This window comes from Rhynchophorus ferrugineus, unplaced genomic scaffold (genome assembly GCF_030347505.1).
Source record: "Rhynchophorus ferrugineus isolate W39M unplaced genomic scaffold, kcgeb_rfMv2 rfM1, whole genome shotgun sequence".
Classification (NCBI taxonomy): Eukaryota; Metazoa; Arthropoda; class Insecta; order Coleoptera; family Curculionidae; genus Rhynchophorus; species Rhynchophorus ferrugineus.
Genome location: NW_027472580.1, coordinates 70,770,734 through 70,786,414, shown reverse-complemented (window position 1 = coordinate 70,786,414; position 15,681 = coordinate 70,770,734). Strand labels below are relative to the sequence as shown.

At 30.3% G+C, this 15,681-nt stretch overlaps 1 protein-coding gene across 1 annotated transcript in view; it reads right to left on the bottom strand.

The window, feature by feature from the left end:
• Positions 1-15,681, bottom strand: part of spz3 (Spaetzle domain-containing protein 3) — a 192,822-nt gene that overhangs the window by 126,625 nt on the left and 50,516 nt on the right. The window contains exon 2 of the mRNA XM_076393867.1: positions 10,688-11,196. Coding sequence (XP_076249982.1) covers positions 10,688-11,149 — 462 coding nt within the window. The 5' untranslated portion in view covers positions 11,150-11,196. The remainder of the gene's footprint in view (positions 1-10,687; positions 11,197-15,681) is intronic.

Genomic DNA, 15,681 nt, shown 5'->3' with positions numbered 1-15,681 from the left:
CACAATATATGAAGAATTATGGCAGAATCTATTACAATAAGGAGGTGAAAATGCATTAATCCCAAGAGCCACAAACTAATTATTTGTATATTCAACCTCCTGGCAGATTATTCCTACAATTTAAATTACATGTCATCAAAAACAAAACAGTCATATTTTCAAAAATATTAGCATATATATATATTAATATTTACTGTTTCTAAAAACCTTCGTTTATTATATATCATGAAACTAGATTCAGTTACAGTGCTGTGCATAATTAAATGTTCTTTGCTTTATTCGCTTTTTAAAATTAGTAAGAATTAAATAAACAGCATATAAATGATCCCAATAATACTCGTGATACTCAATTTAATAAATAAATCAAAAACAAATATAAATGGGAATGATTCAAAATAAATTGTCTTTCACTGTAATATGTGGTTGATGCACTATTACCAACAATCAATGAAAGTTTAATGAACTTATTTAACTGCAAGGAATAGTATGTTTACGTTAAATATATTATTACTTAACTAAATATGATGACAAACTTAGTACTGTTAGATTCATTCACCAAAACAGACAAATCTTTTGAAAGATATAATCTGTAGAAATCTGAAAAATATAAATAAAAACATTAATTCCAAAGTTCCAACTTTACTTAATAGACAATATACAACATCTGAATTTTATTATCCATATAAAGTTTAACCAACAAAACAAACGCCTCTGCATATTTAGAAATCTGCTTTAAGTCATGTCACCAACATGTTTTGGTTAAATCTTATAGTCGGGAGAAGAAAAGAGATACTACAAAACAACAAAACGAAATGCAATAAATAAGCCAAATTATATGCAGGAAATACATATAAATAATGCGCATTAAACTTTGTTTCCGACGTTTCCCTACATGGACTGCAATAATATAAATTTAGTAAATTTGTATTGAAAACGTCATTTTACACGCCAAATTATTGTTATATGAGATAACTTTGAATTTTTGAGGGACAGTAATTTTTCAAGAATAAAGGACATGGACTAAAGATGACAATATAATTTACAACGTTTAAGAACATATTGCAAAACATGTGAATACCTACGCAAAGCGACCTAAGAATTCTTTCTAAACACTCCTCACTCTCTAGACGTTATATTGCAGAGGAAGTATATTGGACCAATTGACCGATTGCTCCAAAGAATTTTTTACATAAAGTTTCAACTTTCAAAAAACAATTACATCAAAACATAACAACTTGTTGCATTATTACTGATTATTAACAGCAGAAACTGGCGTAATTATCATTATTTATTAGCTTTTGCCTTAAATAAACACGTTTAAAAATATTCGTTACATATATAATATATTTCTGCATAATTTTGTAACTGAGCTCCACGAGAGGTTAATAAATCTTTCATTAACATTAGCATTTAATAATCAACTGGAATTTCAAGCTACGTTTCTAATCGCGTTTCATATATTTCAACGAAACATATATAAAATTCGAGCACCTAATTGCATAGCTTAATACGCATAACTAATTCACCCAAATCCGTTCACTACCGCATTTAAGAGCAGCAAATTAAAATTGTTACACGAACGGTTTCGATTAATATAATTTCTTGTACGCCTGATTATTGAAAACAAACATCTCATAGCCTTGTCGTCGTTGAATATTAACGTATCGGTTTTGTTTGCAGACTATGACTCAATAGATTTGATATTTATTCAAACATAATTGCAAGAAATACGCAAGATCATTTTCATTATAATGTCGTAATGTATGCGTTTCCCTAGTTCCAGATCATAAATTCGTTCATCTTTCCATTTATAACTAAGTAAAAGTGAAAATGAAATTATGGAAATAATATTTGAATATATAATTTATAGCGAGAAAAAGCATGTTTGTTTGTTTATATAGAAGCAATATTACGCTCTAGTTAATGTTTAAGACGGGCTTCGAACCACAGACATAGGTTATCGATTATCCACAATTTACATCTTACATTAAATAATTATGAGAGTTAGTGAAACTTACCGATTAACAAAGAGCCAACGTGAAGGATATCTTAAACATATGGCTTTTACAGTTTGAGTAATGGTGTAATTGATTCCTAGATGATATTTAACACTTTATTGATACCAGAAAGCTTGCCCGTTAGTAAATTATGTTAAAATTGTCTAATTTAAAGCTGTAAAGCATGTTTGATATATCTTATTCCCATTCGCATATTTATCTATGTAGCGGCCAGGTTATAGCTTTATTCTCGAGAAAAGATTAGACATATCCATTCCTTTTAGAATTTATATTTTAGACTCTATTAAATGAGAACAATTATTATGCGCTGTTTGTTTCAAAAACTTGAATATTTGCAGACAATGTGACGTAGAAGACAAAACATGTACTGGAAGGGCGAAAATCTACGAGGTCGTACATTTTTTTTATTATTTAATTATTACATTGTTGTTAGTCGTTTCCGTCTAACCTACAATTTGTCTTTATGATAACTTAAATCTAGGTATATAACTAGAAGGACCCATCGGCGCTAACTCAGTCTCTGGTGAAATAATGTTGTTACATGTCACTGCTGTTTTTTTATTATATGCACCTCACTAACTACACAAGATCAAATGGTTTGATTCTTTTGAGTTTGTGTCCTGTTCTGGTGGTATCCAAAGGCTGCAATATTTGAATATTCTCATGAGAGTGGAGTCTTTTCTCATGTTCTCTTGCAATTCTCTTGATTTCTTGACTGACTGTGGGTATCTGAAGGTCTCGATGTAGGTAAACAGTATTATAGTATTTGGATGACCCCACAATACCTCTCAGGACTTTGTTTTGAAAAAATTGTATTTTATTTATGTTACTTTTGGCAGAACATTCCCATAATTGAACTCCGTGTGTCCATATATTTATGTCCTGATAATTGTGATTTTCTTCCAATTAGCCCAGTATATTTTCCTATATTTCCAGTTTTTTCATTCCTTCTTGATATGTTCCTTTCAACGAAGTTTTGCATCAAGATTCATTGCGAGATATTTAGCGTTGTTGTTATATATACAATAGTATTATTTAATATTATTGTTGCTTGTACGGTCTGTTTATAGGTGAATTGCACATGTACAGATTCACTTTCATAGGACGTAAAATTGGAAACCTTAATGTAGCTAAAGCATACTATAAGATCGAATTAATTTGATATCAATAACGAATCTAAACCTGTGTTTCAGTTCAGTTTCAACAGTACTTCACAAAATTAATTAAAATTAAGTCTGTCGATGGATACCAGGACGTTGCCCGGATGTTGCCAAGAAGATGGAAAAAATAGCGACTAATCAAGGACAGTATTTTACATAAAACAAATGTTCACTTATATTTGTTCACTTTCACTCATTTCACTCAATTTATATATAAACAATTCTAAGCTATTTGTGTTCAGATCGCGATTACAAATCGCAATCCATCATTGAAAGTGTCATAATATTGGTTTTCCTTACATTCACGACCAAACTTTCAATACTACTGGGAGATCTAGTATTACTACCTGTACGTTAAAAAATATTATCCTATACTCTGAAACATGTAGAAATAAATCTCCATTGACAATCTACAATTTTTCAGCAGTACAATCTAGCTCCTGTTCTTTCAACAGTTTTAATAATTTTTCTGAAAATCTAGGGTTATGGATGATTAAATAATTAATTAAAACAACATATTTGATACATTGCAGGATTGTTCGTTTAAGATTGATAATTTCACAAAGCTATTAAATTGTTTGATATATATTAACTTTTTAACCATGTGCAGGGTTTCAGCAGCGACAGCGGAAACAACGGAAAGAAAGAATTGATAAGAGGGGGATGTTGATCTCGTATTATTTAAGGATTGTTGGATCATTTAGGCATAAACCATCGCTCAGTACAGATGTGCCACGATAGACTGCCCAAGAAATAACGGGCATATTTTGTAGCATCAGTATTTTATTTATTTCGTCCTAGCCCATTCACGAAGTCATATTCCCAGAAGATGAAAAGTAATATTAGATAAAAATTTAATGTAATTGGAAACTTTAGTAAGAAATGTAATATTAATGAGTAACTCATATAATTTAAATTAAAATATAACTCAAAGGGCCTTAATACCCTGAAGGGAACAAAATAATTAACGGATGGCATTAGATTTCTTCGATACTGGACCGTTTGAACTATGCTGTATAAGAAAAACCTCCAAATTTGCAGAAAATAATGGGAACATAAGTTCTGACAGACATCATGATATCCAAAAAAATTAAAATCCAATCAACAATTACATCGTATTTCCAAGTCTGTAATGATCAGTACATAACTTATTTTGAAATATTGAAGCCATAGTACCTTTCGAAAAGGAATGTTATTGATATCATAATATTGTAGTAGATCTGAAAATTGTATATATTTTATATTAAGTCATCAAATTTAAGCGATTATAAAATAAAACTAAATGATAGTGATGCAACAATTATTGTTGTATATTCTGGACTTATAATCCGAGATTGATTTGCGACAGGATATCTTAACGTCAGAACATAACATCCTTAGTAGACTTAATCTCATTTGCGAACAGAAAAAACCACAATATTTCCTAGATATATAATGACCTAATAGCGTATGATATGCAAAATAGTTCCTGAACTGTGTTTTCGTAATTTATGGACTTCCCTTAACTGAATCAAATTCGAATTGAAGTGAGTAAACACCTTTTACAAAAACATCCTTTTATTTTATCTTAGAATAAATCCGTAATAATTGCTTGTCTATTGATTCACTAGATTTAATGGGAATTTTCTAAATAAACTGTGTAATTTCAGTATTGGTAATGCACTATAAATAATAGTCAATATTTGCATATTATTTAGATCAGAGTAAAATAGTATAATAGTGTTAAAATTGTTTCTATAGGAGTACTAAATACGAGTTATTGATTCAGGTGAATTTTAAAATATATAGTGATGGAGTCGGTGGCAGTTAATTATCACAGTCTAAAGAATTATAAATTATTATTTTAGTGGTTTTTTAATAGTCGGAAAAGGAAATAAAGAAAATCCTTTATTGAATACATATTTAATTTTGATTTATACGCAGTATTGACTTGATCGGTATTATATCTATATTCTGGCTGACCCAGCAGACTTCGTACTGCCTCAATCGATAAATAAAAAAATCATTTCTAATTTCGAATCAATCCCAGAAACTCAGTAGCGTAAAGAATCTGGTGGTGGGACCAATTGTGACAATTTTACTTTGCCTCCAGAACAACATAATCCAGTAGATTCACCACTGTATTTTAGCGCCTTGCGATATTTACAAATTATTGTCATTTCCCCAATTGTTACTAATTTGTCTGCAGAATAATCTATTTCCGCATCATAGTGGAATGCAGCTAGTTCCAGGACCACAGGAGCACTGTGTCTGCGGAATGGCTCAATTTCATTATGTCGTGCTAGCTGTTGTTGTGTTTGATGTGCACGAACTCGCTGTATTCTAAGCCTATCTACTTTATTGTTACTCTCTAAAGAATGCAATTCTGACATAATAATACGACTATTTTCTTGATCTGTCTCTCTCTGGTCATCAGTGCGGTTAGCACATGAGGTAGCTCTTCGCACATTTAATTGACTGCGACGACCTAAGCCAGGTCGTTTTTGTTATTGTCGTCTCCTCGGAATTGTTAATTGTAATTAATCAAAGTGAGAAAAGTTCTCGCGCACTTAGCAGTAAAGTGTCACTATAACAAAAAACCAACAAAAAAGGGCATATAATTTCAAATGTCACTATCACAAAGGATCACCGAAGTTAAGAAATTTCTCGGGCACGTGGCGGTAATCGTCACTCAAAAAGATAGAAGGATGCACTCTTTGTCTGAAGTATCGGTCGACATAGAAGATGGATCGACATATTAGTTGGTTTTCAAATGTCAAATATTATGGTTGCGTTCAGAAATTTAATTTGTGAAAAAACTTAATATTTATCAATATATATAAGAACAATATAATATATATTTAACAACTGTACTTAATCTACATAAAAGTAATCTGCTATTTAGCAACCGTAGTTAGCTAAAATTAAATTTACTTTTTACCTCCTGAGAATAAAGATATAAAAATTCTAAATAGTTACTAATTTTAAACTATTCTTTCTATTTGATTTCTGATCGACGGGGGATACATCAAAGAAAAAAAATTGTTGTTTTTATTTAATTTCGAGCATTTTCATATTTATTCACCCTTTAAACCTTCCCTAGACTTCCACAAATAATTCAAGGCCAAAATTATCCAAATATATATATATATATATATATATATATATATATATATATATATATATATATATATATATATATATTTCTATAGATAACAGTGCTATTTTGGGCAAACTTTGGTCTTCTTTTTAAGAATATCGCTCTCACAAAAGAGAAAGAAATTTTGCATATTTATTTATATATGGAGAATAAATTCATGGAGCTAAAATTCATATGTAGCATGTAATATAGATAGACATAAGATCGATTCAAGATCTAGATTCATGTACTGTACTGAAGTACTGTTGGAATATATCGCACGTAATATTATTCCTGATTACTCAATTAAACTATTTATATATTGGCTGCTGAGAAAATAATCAAATAGAAGAAAAATAGGTAATGATTGTTATTCTTTTACAAAATAAAGAAATATTAAAATATGTTATCAATATTAAAACATATGTTATCTATAAAAATAGTGTTGTCACGAGAAAACATGTATTGTTAATGGTCGACTAACTACCTGTTCAAAGACTGAAGATTAGTACCTCAAAAATAAGTAATTTATTTGTACCATATTAAATGTTTATAAAAAGCATAATGCATTAAAACTTGTCATTAAACCACAGACATGTTGAATGTTATAAGAATATTAATTATTAATAAAATAAAATATACCGAATATCCCCACAAAGTTAATTACATAAATCAATCAATTAATTCATAAAAAAATCAAATGTGAAACATGAGAAAACCCTTATGATAATGAATATTATGTAAACAAAAAATTTATTTCTTTCCATAGGGGAAAGTTCCTCAATCATTTAAATTTCTGCAGATATCCATTTTAAATCAATAATATAATTTTAAGGAAAAGAAAGTGATACATGAAAAATGTAGAACCAGAATATGGAAGAAATTAACAACTATCTGAAAATTAAACTAATGAATTTCTAAAGTAACGTAATTACGACTACTGGAGTCATCGCTCCCATTGGATCTGGAGTAATCTAATGTATTCTAGAATATATATTTAACCTATCTCATCAACGCCTAACAAAAAATATGAGTCTGAGGACCATTATTAAATAAAAGGAGTAAAAAATAGTTGTTCTGTTAAGTAGTTTGTTGAAAATTAGTGCAGAAAAGCCCCGAGAAGGAAAAACATGTAACTTCATAACACAACATTTCACGCAGCCATGGAAACTATTTAACATTAATTTAATGTTCAGCTATAAAATATCATACTTACACACTAGATTTGGTATTTAAAATTATTTGGAACAGGAACGTTTTAGGCCAAATAAGCCTTGATAATATCCTTAAACGGTTGTACGAAAACGTTGCAAGAAGATTATTAAATGTAATATTATTCTGGACATATTTGAAATATATAATTTGAGTCTTCAATGTGTAAAGAAAAAGCTCATTGAGAAAAAAAGTGAAAAATAAGACAAATATTCAAGAGTGATTGGAAAGGTTATATTTTATCGGTATAGACCATAAAAAGGAGATCCCCTACACCGCTGGAGAAAATAAGCTTCTTTCATCAAGATAACGAATGAATCATAAGGTATATTTTTTATTAATGTTGTCAAGAAAACTGTATAACAATGACCAATAATTAACTATATATATTCCGATTAGATTTCAAAATGGAAGAACCAAATAACGACCAGTTAAATAATGGTCGTTTAATAGAAAAAGATTAAAACCTATAACATAATTTATAATATCACTTAAATCACTCAAACCCAATTTCAACACATTTAAACTGACAGGTTCAATCTAAATACACCACCCACAATATAAATTAAACTTTCGCCTGAGATATGGTCGATAGACGTATTAACGTAGAAATTGATTTTGGCTTCAGCGTATTACGTTATCTAAACAAGATCAGTCATAAAATCAATTGCAAAATGATCCAACTTTCGTAAGATTTGAAAGGAGTTAATAGTAATGCAAATCGTTTCACTAGAAATAATCCAAAAAGTAACGTTCTAATCGGTAGAATTAATAAAAAATATGTAGTTAAATGTAATTCATTTCCATTGATTATGGACCATTTTGGGTTAGTACAGTTAATAAGGGACGAGCAAAAAATCAAAAAAAAATCTAACATCGGCACGTATTTCTTTAACTTTTAGATAAAAATAACTTTAATTTAATATATCCTTAATTAAGCAGACTCAAAATAATGCATAGAGAAGATATTATAAATAAGGTCGATTGGTGGCTAAGCTCCAGGGTTTCTTTATAACAAATGCTCAATTTTTAATTTTAAAAATAGCGAAAACTTATTTGTACTCTCAATATAAATGCGAAGTGTTCAAGAAGCATAAAAGGTATTATTAATGATTAATAAACAATAATTTATTTTAAAATCTATGATGTTATGTGCTAAGCGAGACTAAACAATGTACCTTTTAAAACATATTTAACTAAAGCATTTCCTGTGTATTCGCAACACCGCTCAACTCAATACATACACTTTTTGAAATCAATTTTACGATAGCCTACTTAGATCCTTTCACTTCGCCGACCTTCACGAAGGTATTTTATTGTTTTCATTGTCTGAGCTGGAACTATAACAAATCGCTATTTGCCTAAAAAAAATGTGGCATTTCTTTTAAAGGTAAATATCAGACTGGTCTGCGTTCTGTATTGGAATTTCATTAAATTATATCAGATATTAATCAGCGCCAGCTACAATAAAACGAATTACAATTAATATAACCTTCAATTTAAGGGACAACTAGATATATTTCTTCCTCAGTAGAATAACGTGTCGCTATATGATTAAATAGTTTTTCGTTAATTCTTCTTCGTTGAAGACCTTGTAAATATGAGTACGTTCTCTCGTTGAACACTTGTATTAAAATCAATACAATCTGCCTGAATAAAGTTTATATAACCCATTCAATTAAACAGCCAATGCTCATCATAGATGAAGTTAAAAGTAGTCCAATTAGAGCTTATAAAAATGTAAAATTAATTTTAAACCCGGAGCAGATTTTTCCTTTTCATTATATACTAGTTAAAAAGAGGTAGATTACATCAGAAGATCTAACAGAATCAGTATATTAAATTGAATTTGGTTTGGTACTGGTAGACTATGTTGCCAAATATCTGTAAAATTCTTTAAAACCTTAGTTATATTAAATAGAAGTTATAAAGTAAAGCAAACATAGTAAACCTAAAAACCACATTTTGACGTGCATTGACTGTTTTGTTGGACGAGGTATATTACATAGGACACAAGTTATTATACCAGAAATAAAAACAGGAAGCCTTACTTTATGTACTTCATTCCAATGAAATACAACTGAAAATTATAGAACGCCATGCCATACAATCATAGAATTATGAAATTCAAACTAAATACACATACGTAAAATTGGGTAATTATATATCTTAAAAGAAGCAATTTTTATTTAATCGACAATTTCTATGAATCGAAAACATTACAGTTGAACGAATTAATATTTCAAATATAAAAAACCATTCTGGTAAAGTGATATCGACAAACATATCTGTGTAAAATACAAAGGCGAGAAAGTAATGTTATAACAGACTAATATTAACATGTGCTATACAATTCTTAAAAAACTACATAGGAATACTACAAAGCATGGAAGCTCAATTCCACCTTACGCATTTAACAAACATTAACTCTTTCTATCGATGATGACCAACCTGGCCGAAGAACACTTTCAGAAATGGAAGAAAGGTAGTATTTAGCAGTTGATAATACTTTTAAAAATTAAAAAATTTTTCATAACGAAAATTGAAACTGTTAATAAAAGATAAGTGTATGTGTTCAAGTATTATTTCATGAATATATAACATTAAATACTATAATAACAGCCATTAATTATAGATAGCTGGCAAAGTTAAATATACAATACAACAAAATTATTTTCTTGCACCGTTTTATTGGCCGTTTTCCAAAGTTCTTTCTTGTTTTCTTTCTTATAACAGTTTCATTTCATCGAAAAGAGACGCTCAACAAATTGAAGTTGATGTGATGTGACCAAAATAAGTAAATATAAATAAAAATAATAAATATTTTAATGTATTTTTTCTATAAATAAATATAAATTAGTAAATAACCTTCCTGTGCAAAAATTTAGAACAATTAATTTAGTCTTACTGGTAATAGTTGCAATGTTTGCAAGTTTTAAATATCTGCTATTGTATATGATTCAAGGTTTTTACAAAATATATGTAAATCTATATAAAATATTTTCTAACTAGCCGATAGGAAGTTTCCTAGTGATTTAATACTAAGGATTAATTCATAATTTCACCGTTAAATATAATGCCATAATTATTACTTTTTCAAAAAACAATTTCTAATTTTAATTTGTGCTAGTTATTATATTAAATAAGTGTGAGTAAATAAAATAACTTCATGTACTTACTGGAATTTGAATAAAAGTACCATTGTTGAGGACAGGGTGAGAATATAATGGTACGACTGGAACTGTACCGTTTTTCAAATAAATAGGTCCCTGTATAGGTGTCACGGGTGGTACAGGATCGTCTTCATCCTCATAATCATAGTCTATAACCGCATGCACTTTCGTTTTGGTCCCTTCGTCAGTCACACGCGTAAAAACCGGCCCTTGTTGACCGGTGGGCCCTACATTCGGCGGCAATTGAAAGCCTCTTTTCTGGTTAGGTGGTAAATTTTGCACGTTCGCTGGCGGTGGCGACCGATTGTTCGCATAATCTTCATTGAGAAAAGGTTTCTGCGGCGTGGGATACGAATACGGGGTCTGGAATGGTGGTAACTGATGGGTGGGCGGCTGAGGCGGCCGGTAGAAATTGGATAGAGGACTGGGGGTAGCCAAAAATGGTGAAGTGTAATTAACGAGGGCCATTTCTGTTGAAATCCTAGGGAACTGTCATCGGCATGATTTCTCCTATACTGAAACAAAAGGAAAAAATACTGTTGAAATATGAAAATTTTTATTTTATTATTTTATTGTTTAATAACAATATCGGATATGATATTTAGTAAATTTTACTATAAAAAATGATATAATGTATTAGGAAGTAGTTCCCGATATTCTTAAGGGTTAAATCATTCTATAGTCAACTTTCTTATATTATTAGATATACGGCATGTTCATTTAGGCTGGGTGAGATTCTTAATAATAGACAATGACAGACATTGTATACTGGTTTTTCCAAGTTTAAGAAGCTGTATGTCATCTCACATTGCCATTTTGCAAAATCCCTTTGTCGATATATTCTACATAAATAAATATATCTCAATAATACGAAAAAGTCCAAATCAAGCAACCATGAATAGCGGTCAGATCAGTGGTACAAAATATATTTAAAAAAACAATTATTAAAAAAATATTAAAATATTTTTCAAAACTTTCGTCAATTTCTCATCTTTTTCGAACCATCGCGCAATATGGATAGCGTGTAAAAAAACGTTGTGGGTTTTGCAGCCATCCAATGATCGTCCAATTTCATACTTCTTCAGTACTTCAAAGCCGTATACTAGCCAAGCTATGATGTAACGACGTGATCGTATGGCGGATAAAGTACCCTATGTCTTCACAACTATCGTAACGTGTGGCCGATCATTGTCATACCGGAGGACTTTGGGGCTATTCCTCTTCGTAGTTGTTCTTTTACTTTTGCAAAAATCGCTTGTTCAACTTATTCAATTAAGGTCGGTAGACATCTGAAGAAACAGTTTCATATAGTTTTATTAGCTCGTAATACTCAACATCTCGGTAATTCCATTATGTACATAACAAGGTTTTATGGCCATGAATATTCAGGTTCAGCTAGGGACCATAACCGTAAACCCATAAAGAAATTTTGGATGCATATATTTCCCATAAACATCTAGAAATTTTGGATGCATCAACTACCAGGCTGTCTGAAAATTCTTTGAATGTTTAAACTGGGCATTTCTTTCAATAGGCCTTGTTTTTGCAATTGGCAAGAAAATTACTATATTTAAATAATTGAAACCAAAACCAAAAATTCGGTTATAACAATAGATTCAGCAACATATTTCTTCAAATCAAATAACTATAATATAAAATTTGAGTTTTCCATGCTTACTGTAAAACACTCAATAATACACTGAATCAGTCAAAGATACTAAATGAAAAATTGTTATTCTAACCAGAGAAATATCAGAATAATGGAACTTGACATTTAGGTTAGGCTGTTAACTAATACATATTGAACATTACATTTATTTTTTAAACATCAAAATATCTATATTCTATTTTTGACAGATCTTAACAACAAGAATGTTAGATATTCACTGCAATATATCTCTTGAATGATTCATCAATTTTTATAAATTATTTAGAAGGAAATAAACAATTTGTATTTATTAATTTCCAGTTACTATATTTGGTGTCTATAGAATGTAAGATATCGTTGTATTAATGAACCGCCGACATATAACAAATAACTTTTCATAATTATTTTTACTGTTTTCTTTTTTCTAAGGAAAGGTTTGGTCATGCATTTTTATGGCTAATATAATTTAAATTGATTCATAAATAATGTATCTGTATAATTTTATATGATCATAAACCAAACCCGAAGTAATGTTAATGTATTCTATCTTAACCAGAAAAAATTCTAAAAAAGAAGATATTTTATCTGATGTTTTAAAAGGTAGCCAATGTAATGGACCTACAATTTAACGTGAGCTCCGAATCACGGTCCTTAGCATTAAGCCCACCGACTGACGAGTGACCAACTTAGAAATCATCCCAGAAGATATCCGGTCTTACCCAGCCTGGTTACTAGCGTAACCGGGATCATTTTACTTGTCGCATTTTGTACTCTTGAATAGAACAGTCATAAATATTAAACAATAAAAAATATAAATTTGCAGCCATGCCCCAGCAGGATTCGACTCTGCAACTAACGAAGCAGTAGGAGGACCGTTCTGTCTGTTCTGACTGTTATGTGTTCTGTTTCACCTTAAAAATTATTAAAACATCTATTGAGAAAAATTGTTACAATTGGTCCAATAATTGATCTATTTTCGCACTTCTCAGTATTTCGAAAACTTGTAACAGCCAATCTCTGCTGTATCAATTAGAAGTGGTTATCAGAATGTTTTATGTGATGGTGAGTATGCTGGATGCGAGAAAATTGCCCATTCGAACTGCAAAAGTGTATCTATCACAACTCTTACAACGCGTGGCCCAACGTTGCCATGGAAGAGGTTGACTTTGCGTCTATAACTGGATATTGTTGATGTTTTTGCAACCATAACTCGTTCAATTTGCTAAGGTGATGTCAAGCAAGATTTTGTGGCCACGAAAATTCTGCTTCGGTGTCGATATCGATAATTCTCCTAGACTAACTCCTAACATTTGGGATGGGATTTCTTGGGATTTCTGCATTAGATCCACTTTTCATCGCTAGTCACTTCGCTATTTTAACAAATCTAACCATTTTTCCTCGTTTTGGATCTTTGCCATTGTATGTGAATATGTAGAAATAGTTGATCCAACTGTTAAACAAACTGAAAGTTAATTTTAGAGTTTGAGTTATTTTTAGCAAATAAGTTTTGCAATTTATTGCCTTTGAACTTTTTTGATCTTCCAGTCTACTACTTTGTTATTAACATCAAAATCAGCACTTTTAAATCATCAATATATTATCTCTTAAATCAAATAGACAATCAGGATATGACGGAGCCGCATCACCATAAAGTTTTAGAAGACTTTGAAGGCTTTCACCAGCAATTTTATTCAAGTCAACCAACAAGATTCATGAATTCCAAAATTCTAATTTTGGGCGTTCTATGATTGGCACTATATGCTCTAAACAACTCGGCAATACTAATAAAAAACTGTTATGTTATGTAGAAAAGTGTCAAATAGAGTTAGGTTAGGTTATTTAATAGTTTGTTACTTTGATACTTCGCATTTTGCAATAGCAATAGCTTCACTTGCAATCACATAATATATATGCAATTATCTTGACAAGTTATAACCAAAATATATTTCCTACACTACACCTACAAAAACCATCAAATTGTGGGCCATTTGCGAAAAGCTTTAATTAATTTCTTCCTGTTTCATACCAACAAAATTCATCCAATGAATACTTTAATAAATTTAATACTAAAAGAAGCACCACAAAGATTTAGTATCAAAATTGTTTTCGAAACTAAGGGACGATAATGGCTAAAATCTTGGTTGGAAAATGTAAATTAAGATTGAATAACATTCAGACCATAAAAGTATTCAATAAAAAATGGACATTATACAGGACACTAAAAATAGTTTGCAACAAGTCACTGGTGAAATACTTATAAAACATACTTGAAAATATTTAAATGGTACTGACCTGAGGTGTACATTTAGCAAATAATAACCTATTTCGATCGATTCCATTAGGCTTAGACACAAGACTCTCCAATCTTTTGATAATATTCGAACATTTATCGACGTTTTGCTAAATTTGGAATTTTTTGGGCACTTAGTTGTACAAGAAAAATGTAAAAAAAAACTAATACCAACCATTGGCAATATTTAAACAGTTATACTTAAAAAAATTTTAATAGATAAAAAAGTTCACAATAAAGCCTTAAATTAATAAGAATTGTTAAACTTAAGAAGCGAGTTATAAGAACCTGGACAAAAAAACAGAAAATTTTAAACAATATTTAAATTAAATAAATACTTTAGTTGCAGTAAAATAACTTTTTTTAAATTATTCTTCGTGATTCCACAATCTGCCCTATTGGAAATAAGTATTTCTTATGTCTATATTATATATCATGTATAAATCATATGCATGTAGCAAATCACTTAATTAAGCAATCTTCTGTATAAAATATTATCTTAATTAATTAGTCCTATTCTAAAGCTTATTCTAAAGTATACATATGTCCAGTAATAAGATCAGGTGGTGATAAACGTTTTAGTCTACGCACTTCACAATCACGTCGCATATTTAGCTGATTAGCGAGTACATTGGGATGCACTGACACTCTTTCGAAGTATTTCGCACAAACACGTTGAATTACACTCGTTATAGGTTCTAGAGGAATATCGCGTTGTATCACTTTATTTGAAATATAGTACAGAGCGTCAACAATGGCACGCAACACCTTATTTTAGAACCGCTGAATGATGGATATATTAGATTTGCTAGCGGTACCCCATAGCTGAATTCCATATGACCAAATGGGCTTGAGTATAGACTCATACAACAATACCTTGTTATCTAATGATAACTTGGATTTGCGCCCAATGAGCCAATACATATATATTAATATTGATATAATTTGAGTTCAAGTTGTTTCCATTTAGAGAGTATGTGCTTCTTCCAGGTTAGGCGTCGATCTAAGTGCATACCAAGATGACGATGATTGATATTCACTGGTGGACATGTTCTTCTACGC